Genomic DNA, 14,300 nt, shown 5'->3' on the forward strand with positions numbered 1-14,300 from the left:
TAGAAAGTTAGTGATTAAGAAAGAAGGAACAGAAGTGTGCCCTCTTTTAATAACTACAAAAGATGAAAACTGACTTTTAGCAAGAATTCTTTACAATCCTCTTACTGGCATTTGAAACCAAGCTTTTGAAAAATATGCTGTAAAATTTCTTAATTGTTTATTAATGAATGTTTTGAAAAACTAGATTAGGCATTCCAGTTTTTTTAAAGTGTTGACAATATATTTTACAGATGCATAGAAGCTGCACAGTTTGTATGAAAAACATGTAATTTTCAGTGTTAACAACACAGACAACTATAAAACAGTAGAGTATCACACACAGTCTGAAAGTTTCTTTCTTTCTTCGAATTGTTTGTCTACTGCAAGTGAAAGAGCCTGAAGAAACGTTGTCATTGTAACACTGGGGGACTAAAAGTAAGAGAACATTTTGTTAGACGCACTACAGCAATAGGCATACATAATATTTTACATACAAATCACAGTATTTAAAAGAGAAATATCTGACTTCCATGTTACAAAATTTTCAAAATGCTACAAAACACAAAAGTGCAGGTTTGTTTTAAATCAGCTAACATAGTAAAGTCAAAGTCACGCTACGCAAAGTCTTGAGTCAATCACTATTACTGTGGATTTACTTCAAAAAAGATTTTTAACAAATTATTATTATTTATAAAGTGGCAAAGGGTTTTCTTTCAGCAGGAAATCATCACAGAACCAATATCAATGTTCTGCCACAACATTTAATTAAAAGTAGAATGCTGTTGGAAAGGTCAATCCCACCCATCTTCTTCAATCTCATTTTAAATTATGGTCAGCACAAAATTGTTTCAGTCTATGAAGCTGCAGAAACAGTGCAATTTAGATTAAAAGGGGGGTTTAGGCCTAATCTTTTACTTCAGGCAGTGTCCAAATGTCTTCCCACCTGTCTCAAAAGCAAACCAAAATATAATGAATAGAATAAACTTACTTGAATATAATAAACTTACTCGAATATAATAAACTTACTTGAATATAAAGTGCATGTGCTAGGAAAGGAAGTTTTCTCAGGACCCGGCCACTAAGACCTTCACTTCTTCTATAGTAAAACAGAGACAAGCACTGCTTAAATGCTAAACATCCACTCTTAAAAGATGACCTTTCCTTTTTCTGTGTTTCTCCCATAAGTTGCTCTAAAAAAACCTCAAATCACAATTCAGAAGGTCACTTGCAGCACTTTTAGTAGAAGCAGGAAGTGAAGAGACAACTTCAGCCTATGGGAGGCTATACAGTACAGAAAAGCAAGCAAGGGTACAGAAACAGCATAGTCACATTTGCCTGCCAAAGCTTACATCATGCCCTTCACATCACTGTGCCGTATCTCATGAATTTGGGGGAATGTCTACACTGGAAGGGTATGGTACAGACATAACCTTCCATCTACTCTTGGAAGGACTTGAAAAATTTGTTTTGAAGGCTGGACCTCACAGCTACTGCTTATCTCCTTCTTCCCACCGTTTACACACAGCTTCCTTTACCTCACCTACTTGATATATGTTTCTGTCTCCTCCAAGCACCACGCTGTGTATGTAGAACCCAAACCTCTACGCCTGGAAAAACTTGCTTTTACTCCACTCCTCATTGGTTAAGATTGTTTTTTCCTTCTGTTCCTGAAGTAGGCACTTTCCTGACCTTATGAATGTTATTTTATTTTGTTCCATAGGGACCAGCACTTTAGAAAAAAATATTGCTTGATATTGTGAATATCATTTTTATTGTTTCAAGAATTTTTATGCTGCAGTAAAAGACTATTTGCTCTACCTGTGTACTCAGCAAATCATAACACTCTCCATTTACATTTCCCTCCTTTCCCCTTTACTTCTGTCCATTTATGTCTTGGTGCTAAAAACTGACTTAGTAAGTTGCAAGGCATTCCAAGACACTTTCTTAGCAGGAACTAAGGCCAATGCTATTTCCACTAAACTGCATTACAATTCACAATATCCACAGAAACCTAAGGCATCTCACTAATCCATCCAGCAATTTCTCAAGAGAACTTCACAGGGCAAAGCAGAAACCAGAAACAGTACTAAGCCAAGCCAGATCTGAGACTAAGAAATGTTGGCAAATCCTGATTCCTTCCACTTTTTGTCCCCTGAAAGGTTTTGCACTAACCCTAACAGAAAAAAATTGAGATGTTTCAGAACTCTAGCTGTTACAAAATTCAATTACGTTTATATATCATTCCACAACTCATTATATATAGAGACAGAAATATATGTATATAAAAAAATGTAGAATTTCAGAATCTTACCTTGAGATTTCTTTTAGTACCAGGCTTAACCTTGACACATTATTTTCTACAAAGCCTATCATCTCTAGCTCTCTGAGTGTCAGGAGCTGCTGTCGAGGATATATTATTTGACACTAGAAAGAAGAGTTATATACTGTTGTATGAAAAACTTAAATACATTTGAAATTAAATTCTACAGTAAGAGTGGAAATAAAGAGAAGGAATGAAATTTGTGGGGTTTTTGTTATTTAGGAAGTATGATTAAAATGTCAAATTTATTAAAACAGGACATTTTAGAGTCTTGCTTTCAAAATATTACCTTCATCAATTCTTCCAAGCAAGAAAGATATATTCTGAATATTGCTGCAGTGGATGGAGGTCCAATGTATTGCTTTATGTCAGCCCTGTCTACAAAGGCCATGTCAATTTTCTCCGTAATATTTGAAGTAGTCAGGATAACTACATTGGGATACCTTCAAGATAAAAGCAGATTTTTAGGTCACATGTACAAGAATTGTCGCCTTTTGTGACTGGCAAATCGATACTTTCCTTCTTATGACTCAAGTCATTTCATGCCATAAACAGTCACATCACTATATTCAGCCAGCAATTATATTAAATGATCTGAAGCTCTTGGGCAGTTATCACCAATCTATTTCAGCGTATAGCCTCTTCCTTTCAGCTGTTTCTCAAATGTCCATAGTTTCTCTAACCCTATTTTAGAAGTAATATACACTATCTAGAGCCTACTGGCATAGTTTCTGCCACAAAAAAAAAAAAAAAAAAAAAGATTATGAAAAGAAGACTTGCAAATTTGAACCTTTAATCTACATGTTTTCCATTTCATTTCAGTAGAAAGTATATAGTTTAACGGGCAATGTGACACATTCTAATCATGGATGACTTTAGAGTGAGCTTAAAAGAGAACATCTCCTTGCTCTAAGAAATATTGAAAGAACATTCTTAACCACAGCTATTCTTAGATGAAGCCTGTGAACTTTTACGTATGAATAAGCCACTTACCTTTAATTAGCCACAAGACAGGGTCAAATACTAAGGCACCTTTCTTTCTGTGAACAGAGCCAAGTATGGACAAAAACGGGAGGGAAGTGGCAGGAATAAAACAGAAGATAGTATGCTGCACTAAATTCAGCGTGCAAAGTGGACCAAGCATCATTAACAATTGCTTCTAAGCCATGTGCGAGTCTGGTTTAGATTGACATCCAGAAGCTGTAAATAATCAGTGAATTCTTCATAGATCTTATTCTTGTCTCTCCAAGCAGGTGTCATGACCATCTGTCCTGTATCTCTCCCTAGCTTTAAAGGAAGTATACCACCTGTAGATTTGATTGTTCACTCAGTTACATGCAAAATATTCTGTTGGATTACTCCTATTTCTTTTCACAATTAGTACCACTAACAAAGAATAGTTTGCTAACCAATTTGGTTTAGTATTCCAAGTAGGAATTAAGACTTAGCAGGAATCCTGACATTGTCAATTAACTTTTGCTGTTGCAATAATATGAGTTTACCTTTTAATCTGATCTATTTGTGTCAGTACAGCATTCACTACACGAATAGCATCTGAAGGCTCTGTGCCTGCCTTGAAGGCACTCCGGGCTGCTGTGAGGCTTTCCACCTACAAAAAAACAAACCAACTAACCAATCAAACAAAAAACCAACAGCAACAAAAACATCAAACACCAAAAAACCCCATAAAAGACTGTACATTTGGAGTGCTGGCAGCAAGCAAATAACCCAGACAATACACCTTCAGATCCTTGTGTCTGGTATCTAAAACTTCATCTTCAAAATCTTTTGTTAAGTAGGAATTTACAGGGAGAGGGAAAGGAATGTCAAGAAAGCAAAGTGTAGTGAGTGAAATTCCTATTTAGACAGCAGAACAGAGGCTGTTTTTCATTTTAATTAAATTTCAGGGGCAGCAGGGCAACACACACACACACCAGAATAATGAATACATTGAATTTAGAATGAGCTTCCCCATAGGAACACCAATATAACACAGCTAATAAGGTACATACTTACTAAGTTGCTTACGTATGCAAGTCTGAAGAGAACCTAGACAATGAACTGAACCATAATAATGCTTTTTAGAGCTTTACAACATATGTAAGAGCACAAATAATACAAATCTAGGCTACTTTGAAGTTTAACACACTACTCCACTTGTAAACACACAGCAGGAAGGGAAGGTCCACCAAGAAAGGTTTCGCTTCATTTTCAGCTGGAATTTGCCTTCTAAATCATACTGCGTTCCTCCCAAATCTCTCAAATCTGCAGCAGTCAAGATTAAAATTCACTCTTCTGCACAGTTATGTAGCTTACAAAAAAGCATAAATATGTTTTTATTGTTCTTCATGAATGAGCATTATCACAGTTCCCTCCCATCAAATTTACTTTCTGCTAAATTTTATGTACATCAGTGCTATTAGAATCATACCTCATCAATCAGTACAAATACAAGGGCATCTTTGTCATCAATTAACTCTTGAATCTTCTGGAACATCTTGGTTACAAGCTTGCCACTCTAGAAAGACACCATATGCATATGTTTAACTATTTCCTTATCACACAACTTTCCAAGCCTTACCATATTTAAAGACAGAAAGGCCTGTTTCTAAAGTAACTTACTAATATAGCTTCTGTTTAAGTGTTCTCAAACACATTAATTTTTCTGAGTAATCTCCAGAGGACACACTTATTTTATGAAACAAGCTCAACAGAAACAGCGTAATTTCTAAAACACAGTCTACTTAATTAGCTACATCAATACATACCTCAGAAAACCATTTAGAGAAAAGGCTATGGCTGTTTATCTCAATTAACTGTCCATACCTATACCTAAAGTATGAAGGAAAAAAGAAGTATCAACTCTATTGTCAATAAAAGACAGTGATATCATTAACTTCTCTATGTCTCATTCCCTCCATTCCAACCCTGGAATTCTGTGAATTAGTACTTTAAATTACTTACTTTTCAAAACATAATACCTCTTTTGAATTTAATTGTAATTTCCAGAAACACGTCTCACTAGGATTCTTTATATTAAATTGTTACCAGAATTCCTTCATTAGAACAGGTGCTATTTAAATACAGTTTAAGTAACAGTTACCATGCTAATGGCCTCATTCTTCTGTTCATGTAAGATTTTGTTCAGTATAGCAAGAACACATATAAAAGCATGAAGCTTATTCGCTTAGCTCTGCATGGATATCCTTAGGACAAAATATCTCAACCACACTGCCCACATCTATCATAAATTCAGCTTGGGCTAGAGTCAGATCACTCCAATAATTACACATTATTTATGTTACACCTAGTATTTTATATAACTTTTTTTGTTGTTAAATTTGTTAAGTTACTATGAAGTTTAAGGCTAACTCTTATTACTCATCTGATACACAGACTGACCTCTGTGGCATTCAGACAATCCAAGTACAAAACAAATTGCTTACAAAATCACTACCTATTAAAAACAGGCTTTCTTGAACATGAAGATACAAATAGCAGGCTCGATGCTCTGTGATCCTTTGTCCTTTAATATTCATTGATGTACAACGTGAGTACAAATGACTATATCGCCACTAGAATTCATTTTACATACCTGGGCACAAATAACTGCACATTTTAAAAGGCATTAAAATATCCTAACCGGTCTCTCTATCGGGTCAATTTTATTGCTAGCCAAGTGCACTAGAAAAGAACTATGAACATTAGCACTTGGCATCAGTTACTTGAAATCAAATATTAAATATCTTTGGGCTACAGAAAAAGAACAATTAATAGTAAACTAAAGTGAAAAATTTCCAAAAATGATCACCTGTACGACAGTCGAATTGTCAGCTTCTGAGCCAATGCTTTACAGAGAGAGGTCTTCCCAGTTCCAGGAGGGCCTGGTTTGAAATCAAATCCATACATTACACAGAATCTGGATCAGATTGTTAATGACATGTAACATCTTAACTACCGTATTTCATTACAGCACTAATTGTAGAATAAAAACACAGCAGACAATGATTGTGAACACCAGGGTCTTTTGAGAAGATTGATTACTCCACTACAGTCCTAGAGCTGAGCTTTGAATTGATATAATTTTCTATTATTAGTACAGTTAGTGTAATAGTTTCTATGCAGATATAAAGTTAAAATACTCAACAGCCACAGAAGCAAAGTGTATCACCCTAGCAGGGCTTATGCTTATTAGCATTCTCAAAAATCAGTGCTATGCTTGAACTTATATCTTCCTGAAACATACTCTTCTAACATGTAAAACAGAAACACATCATGCCCAGTTTGATCAGCTGTCCACTTTCCTGGAAATCTCTACCTTGGGGAAACCCAGAGCATCTAAGGAAGTATGCTCTTGGACAAACTTTTTGGATCTGGCTTGACACCCTATGGAAGAGCCACACAGACTTTCTCCAAACAGACAAGTACCAGCATAGTTAAACAGAGTATGAATGTATGGAAGATGATGTGTGGGTGCTAAACAAACTGATAACATCAACCAGACGACAGTCCTTTCATTCAAAGCCAGTACTGCCATTATAGCATAAATGTATTTTGCACTACAACAGTTGCAGATTTCCCAGTATTAACTTCTTTGTGATCACAATAATGAGCTCATTACTAAAATTAAATATATCTATCATGAATACATTGTGAACAGTCTGAAATAGTTTTCCAAACAAAAACATCCTGCAGCTTCTAAACTGATAAATAGTTATCACTTAAGTATAACCAACACTCATAACGAACATTTCCACTATGAGCTTTTATTTTTGAATACCAGTCTTGATGAAAAAATTGTAATTAATCAATAGCAAGCTGCATTTTGCAAGAAAACGGGTTCAGTTGATATTAATCTCGTTTATGGTATAACCTCCACAGTAAGCTACGACTGACTGAAGATTATGGCTTAATTGAAATAGTAATAACTAAGTTAGTGAGAGTACTGCCTTCATACTTGGCAAAAGAACACACAGTGTTAATAACACAACACACAGATTGATTCCCCAGTTTCCTCCAAAGTTTTTATAAAGCCATAACTTAAGAAATTTTTTAATATTGTGATAGAACTGTAACTAATATATGGCTCCTCATGTCTCAGTATCTGCATTATTTTTCCACTTTATACAAAAAAAGGAATAATATCCCTTAAAAATGAAAATTAAAAAAACCAACTGTTGTCACTGCATCATAAATTTCAGAATTTAAATTCCTGCAAAACATAGTACATGTGAACATTGACTTGAGTCTGACACTTCATCTAAATTTGTATTATACACAGAATACTTCTCTGCTGCTTTTGGATCATCTAATTTCACAACACAGAAGTGTAATACAAGTTTTTCCAGAAGGAAAGTATAAACAGATGGCTAATGAATCTACGTGGTTTAAGACAGATCATTTTTACCATGCAGCAAAACAACTCTGTTCCACGATATCAGGTTGCTGTCAACATTTTTGTCAGAAAATAGTAATGTTGTCGTCACATAATCAAGTAACTAATTGAAGAGGAGAAAAAGAGACACACAAATTAGAGACATATCAGCAAATACAGTTACAAATAGAAGCAATCTCCTAATTATGTCTGTTGTGTACTCTTATACAACAAAAAAAATTGGACTCGTCTTTTAGTCATAGGCAAATTTTCTTTCTGTAAAGACTGGAAATTCATTTCCTTCTTGCCCTCAGGAAAAAGAATAGCATGTAGTGGGCACAAATGGAGTTCCAGAACTTTACATGAATAAATGAAATGCTTTAAAGAAGTGAAATTATTCTCATTTTCCATCATCCCACTTATAGCGTGTCTTTAAAACACAAGATGCCCAAGCAGAGAGAGGCAAAGACTCAAACTCCAGGTCCTGTTTAGATGTTGTACAGCTATACATTTGTTTAGTTTGTTGTAGTCAACCCACCAAACAAAGCATTTCCTGTCACATTTTAGTTCCTTTCTACGGAAGCATTTGTATCAGCTACCTTAAGGAATTTGTCGATTGGTTATCCTTCGAAATAAGGGAAGTTGCATGTACTTCCCTGAATGCTTGCTTCTAAAAATAAGGCTACTTCATTTTAGAATTATCTAGAATTAGGAAGTAGAGAACTCTTTCAACAAAATGAATATGAACCGCAGGTATGAATCTATACTGATTTTTACACCTGATACCGTATTATTTTCTGTTGCTGTTACCTGTAATGTACTTTTGATCCATGTGTCTTAATAGGACAATACAATAGTATTCCTGCAATATCTCATGCCCAAGATGGAGTAATTACGCAATAGCAAAAAAATTGAACTTTTTCAATATTATATCGACACTGACTGTACTATTTTAAAAATTCACAGCAACCATTTCAGTGTCTGTAGAACCCAACTGTACCCAGCCAGTTCCACGGTTTAAAGAATGAACATTCATCACAATTACTTTTACAGAGGTTAAGTAGTTCTAGTTTTAGTCATTAAAAGCTACCACTTCTTTCGACCAACATACACTTACAGTCAACAGTGATCAACTTGCTGTTATTTAGTACATCAGTAAGTCTAATTAAATAGCCTCATCATTTCACAGATGGTTTGCAAAGCAGTTCCATAAATTAGACAAACGTTGATGTGTTAATTGATGTTTACCTTATAAATGAAGAAGTACAATCACTGGAATGTTTTGCTTTACTATAGAGGGTTATAAAGGCTTAAGTGAGAATACTGTATCTATGGTATTATAAACAAGCTAATGAATTAGTTCTTTGTGTCCAAAAACTTCAGGCAGAAGTATATTTTTTTTTAACAAGCATGATAAACATCTTAATGAGCACTGTCATAAGAGCAACTGAATTGAATCACTTGTGGTTTTTACACACATCACAATTACTAAATTTCAGATTACAGTATTGCAGTTCTACAAGCTCTAGCAGCTTTCACAACCTTTGATGAATGCACAGAATCTTCAAACTAGAAAATGACCCCATGGAACTGTTTTGTTTCTTCAGAGTGTCTTACCAGCATTCAAGTGGGAGCGCACTCACTCTTGTCAAATCATTCAATGTGCATTTGTATGAACAGTAACAGTGCTGGCTGACGTTACTGATAAACTAATGAATTGTCTAGCTGCTGCCAGAAACACACAGTTGAACTCCCATTCCCTTCCACCCAGCCTGCACCCACCACTTTTGTACATGACTTCTATGGTCACAGTGGACCAAGTAATGGGACAAATCCAGGTAGAAATTAGCCCATCACACAATAAGCTGAACACTTTTAGTAACTTAGTTTCCTCAGTTTAGTGAAAGGTAACAAGAGTGCCAGTAGAAGGGAAGCACTGCAAGTACAGCTGATAGCAACACACTTCTCTTTTAGTGGTAGCAAGCCACCAAAATTGCCTTATCACTAAAAACACTCCACACCAAAGACACAACAGATCTTTTGAGACCTTCACAATGGAGAAACAGAGAATCAATTTAAAAGAATGCTGTGCACATTTTTTCTAAGCCTCTTTGAAGTTATTTTTTTCCATCAATTTTCTTCTCCCCTTCTAGAAAAACATGCTATTAATGACCCTTAAAACAAGCTGCAGTATTTAAATAAAGTGAATTTCTACCCTGTTCTACAGAACATTCATTGTTTTCTTCACTGATGAATATGTCTAAAGCAAAACTGAAAATCTTCTGAGAAGTTTTAAGTTGCTACCAAAACAACAGCTCCAGCTGCTAAACTTCTGATTTCTGTAAAATAAGCTAATGCATATGAAGAAATTCGTTATAAACGTGTGGCATGAGCATCACTGAAACCAGTTTCACAGGGAAACTGAGATTTTTTGCAAATCTGACTTCACAGTAGTACATATTGATATACATCTCAGATATGATGCTTAATCTCAAAACGTCAGCTCTGCCTTCTTTTGTTAAGTGTACATCAGAGAAGTATGTAACTATCAAAAATTATATAGAGATTTTTGTCAGCCGGTGATTTCCAAATAACTTTTCCATGGGATGCAGCAAACTTCAAACAGGCTACATTTCAACTCTTACATCTCCTCAAGCAATTTTAATTGTTATTAATTTTCAACTTACGTGTGATTTTACTTCAGTGTCATATACAAGACTTTCCCAAAGGCCATGGAATTCAGCTGCAAAGGCAATATATTATATATCTGTTTAGGAGAAAACAGTCTGGGAACTTGTAATTTACCATTGCAGCATAAAGCAATTTTCAAATTATTCTCAAGTAAAATTAAGGATTAAGAACAGATATATGAGAGCAATTAAAATATATGGAAAAAAAAGATGTTATTTTTCTCAAAATGCAAACACTACTTTCTAAAAGACAAATTCAGCAGTTTCACACCTTCTGTTTCCTCACATAATTGTAAAGAGAAAGCAATCTTCTTAATTTCTTAACATGAAAGGAAAAATATCATTCTTTCCACCCTCAGTAGAGGATCAACCTACGTTTCCCTAAGACAGAGAGCTATGAAAAGGTGGTGTGGGAGGAGGGTTCTAAGCTCAATTTTATCATTCAGCTTTTTTTTTTTTTTTTTTTTTTTTTTAACATCAACATGTAGAGGAGAAAAAAAAAGCACATAGTTGAATAATGCATTAAAAACTGTAGTTGTGATTTGGCTATCAGTCATTTCTAGCAGGTAATTTCTAGCTTTCAGCAAAGAAAAGCAAAAAAGACTGAACAATTATAAACCACAATAATATGGGAATAATGTCAAAGTATCAGATTGACTTCTTCCCGAAGAGAAATGTAATGGATAGTTAGGCTTTTCGCAACATGGAAAGAGCAAGAAACGTCTCAGAATCACTGTCTCTTTAAGCTTAAGCTCACACCTGTACTTCTCCTTCCAGGCGCAGAATCCAACTTCCCCAAGCACAAGATAGTAAGAGGCAGGCCACGCTCTACTGCAGAGCAAAGCCTTATTCTTCTTTTCAGAAGACATGATGAGGACTCTAAATCTCTTTAGTTTGTTTGTTTGTTTGTTTGTTTGTTCCAAATACAAGAGCGGCACTGTCTTGGGGGCTGGAAGCCAGCAGTGGGCTCTGGAAAATGAATGTTTAAACTGGTGAGTTTCTTGTGGGTCTCCAAATAAAAATTTGGAATGCAGCTTGTAGGGTTAAAAATTTGCATGCTTCTGATTATCACTATACATTTTATTCCACAAGACCAGTTACTTCTACCCATCCACAAGTATTACATAAATAAATAACATGTTGTGGAATCACCTGTAGTAGTTCAGTCAAAACCATAACAAAGAAAGTCCAAATATATTGGTTCCATCCACAAAGGACAAAGTTAAGCAATATATACAAATAATACCTTTAACAGGTAACCCTATAAACACTTTCAGCCTTTCCAAGATTTTCTTTCACTGTAATTGCTCTAGGCCTTCCAGAAATATCACATGAGTACCTGCTGGTAGTACCCAGTGGTTAGCTGCAATGATATCCTCATTCTCTTCTTCCAGGTTTTCAGAGCTTGGTCCTTCTTCATTCAGATGAAAAATATGAAGAGAAAGACTGCTTTTGCTCAAGTCAATAGGCTAGAATGCACATAAAAAAACATTTAATACATCATATTTCTCATTCAAAGCTAATTATAACACAAGAATGTTAGAGTTCTCAGCTGGCATTCAGCTTTGAAGCCTACTACTTCTGTTTCAGACCTTACTAAGGGGTGTAGGCCCAAAAACTTAGCCACCTTTTCCTGGTAATACCAGTTGGCCTAATAAAAGATACTACATCATCCTATAGACCTTGTCTTGCTTATGTCCTTAGGCTGTCAGTACTCTACCTGTAACCAGTTCACAGGCATATGAACAGAGCTGTACATTCTTGACCATGAATACCTGTCTGTCTTTCAGTTTCAGCTCTGTATCCACAATCGACACGGACTGCACATTGCTGTTAAGGAAACAGTCATCAAACTCTGTCCACTTGTAATCACCAAACACGATGTTATGTCTGTTCAACAGCTTTAAGACATTCATCCTGATATCTTCTTTCTTGGCCGCACTAAAAAGAAAGAAACAGCATTATTTATGGCATTGACATTTATAAGGAAGCATGAACTAATATCAGAGTGCTTTATTTCATACACTAAGCCTACATGGAAAACAGCTTCCATCTCACAAAAAAACCAAAAAAACAAAAAAACCACCCAACAAAAAAAAAAAAAAAAAAAAACAACCACCCCAACAATCCCCAAAACAAACCACCCCCAAAAAACCAACCCACACAAAAAATCCCCAAACCCACTCACCCCCCGTAATATTCTGCAGAAAAAAACCATATCAAATTCAGTTTGTTTGCAAAAGCAACAAGTTTGATACTTGTTTTTATTTTGTGCATTAAAAAACACAAGTCAAAAAATACTATTTGCTGTTTGCAGTCTTATCAAAGGACATGGAACGACACAGCTAGATTTCAAGAACAGAAATCAGTTATGCAATCTGACTGTGTTTCACTAGGAAAAACTGAAAAAAACTCATAGCCAAGCTACTAGATAGAATTTGGTACACTTATCTTGGAAGCTCTATTACGTTTTTGTGTCTGAGGACAGCTGATACCTCAGCATGGGGACATGCTATAAGAATTGCAGTAGAAGAGACAAAAACTACAGGAAAAGGAATACATTTTAAGATTTCAGAAAGGCTTTAACTTAATTTCGCAATTTCAGTGATCCGTTCCCAATACGAATTCCCAGTTCCTTGTCTTTTAAGTCTGACAAAAAGAAAGCAGTGAATATTTCACACCTTGACTTTAGCAACACCTTGGACACGCTCTCCCATAGTATCCAGATAGACAAATTGGTAAGATAAGGACTGGGTAAATGCCACAAGGTGGCTGGACTGTCCAGCTCAAACGGTTGTAATTGGTAGTACAAAAACTAAGCAGAGCTGCCAGGAAGTTGGGCAGGGAAAGGTGGGGTGTTGCTGTCAATATTGGGACTAACTTTTTTTCTACATCTTCCTTTACACCCTGGACAATGGGATGGAAAGCAACTGCAGCAAGTTTATGGATCACACCAAAGCAGGGAGAGCTGTCAATGCACTAGAGAGCAGGGCTGCCATTCAGAGGGACTGCTGCAGGTTGGAGATATAGTTTGACAGGAACCTCTTGAAGTTCAACAAAAGTAAACATGAAATCCTCTCTCTCCATCTACTGCCCAGACAACAGTACCGACCAGAGGCCAACTGGGTGAAAAGCAGCTTTGTGGAAAAGGACCCAGGGGTACTGGTGGACAAGCTGTCAATGAGTCAGCAGTGTGCCCCTGCTACAAATAAGGCCAACCTTATTTTAGGCTGTGCTAGCAAGAGTGCAAATGTTAGGGAAAGTGATTCTTTCCATCTACTGGCTGTTTGTGAGACCACATCTGGAGTATTGTGTGCAGTTTTGGGCTCTGCTGTATAAGAGACAAGGATATACTGAAGTAAGTCCAGAATATGGGCACCAACTTGATTACGAGACTGGATCACACGATGCACAAGGAGAAGCTGAGAGAAATGGGTTTGTGCTACCTTAGGAAGAGACAGCTGTGTGGAAACTTATGGGAGAGTGCAAGACAAGGCAGAGCAGAGTGCTATGCACTCGAGTAGGCGCACAGCACTCGGAGAAAAGGCAACAGATACAAGCTGCAGCAAGTAAAGTTTCGATCAGAGACCTGCTTGATTTCTGATGAACTTCCACATGTATTTGAACGTTGTCACACACGTTCGGGAGCGCCTGCTTCAAATCCCCAGCGGCTTCGTCCATCCTTCTCGCTCCTAGGGGGAAAGCGATACCAAGGAGAAGCAGGCTTTCAGCGACCGTTACACGCCAACGGCACAGCCAGTCCTTCCCGGCACAGGAGACGCTGTGCCCCCTCCACGTGCACCCCGCCCACCGCGGGGACCGGCACTTCCCTCCCTCCCTCCGGAGATGGCGACGTCACCCACGGGACACGTCGCCAGCACAGTCGCGCGCGCGGGCAGCCCGCTCCTCCCCCGCGGGCTTCCACGGTGGCGACAGA

General features: G+C 36.8%; 1 protein-coding gene across 1 annotated transcript; it reads right to left on the minus strand.

Moving 5' to 3' along the window:
• Positions 1 to 220: 220 nt before the first annotated feature.
• Positions 221 to 14,044, minus strand: TRIP13 (thyroid hormone receptor interactor 13; the record flags this gene model as incomplete). Its single annotated transcript, XM_082309691.1, has 13 exons — positions 221 to 408; positions 1,006 to 1,075; positions 2,291 to 2,403; positions 2,589 to 2,742; positions 3,802 to 3,908; positions 4,731 to 4,817; positions 5,068 to 5,131; positions 6,111 to 6,183; positions 7,707 to 7,797; positions 10,361 to 10,416; positions 11,703 to 11,832; positions 12,139 to 12,304; positions 13,953 to 14,044. The coding sequence occupies 13 exons, from the start codon at positions 14,042 to 14,044 to the stop codon at positions 313 to 315; spliced, it is 1,299 nt and encodes a 432-aa protein (XP_082165817.1). The 3' UTR covers positions 221 to 312.
• Positions 14,045 to 14,300: the final 256 nt, after the last annotated feature.

The sequence above is a fragment of the Platalea leucorodia genome (genome assembly GCF_965183815.1).
Source record: "Platalea leucorodia genome assembly, chromosome: 1".
NCBI lineage: Eukaryota > Metazoa > Chordata > Aves > Pelecaniformes > Threskiornithidae > Platalea > Platalea leucorodia.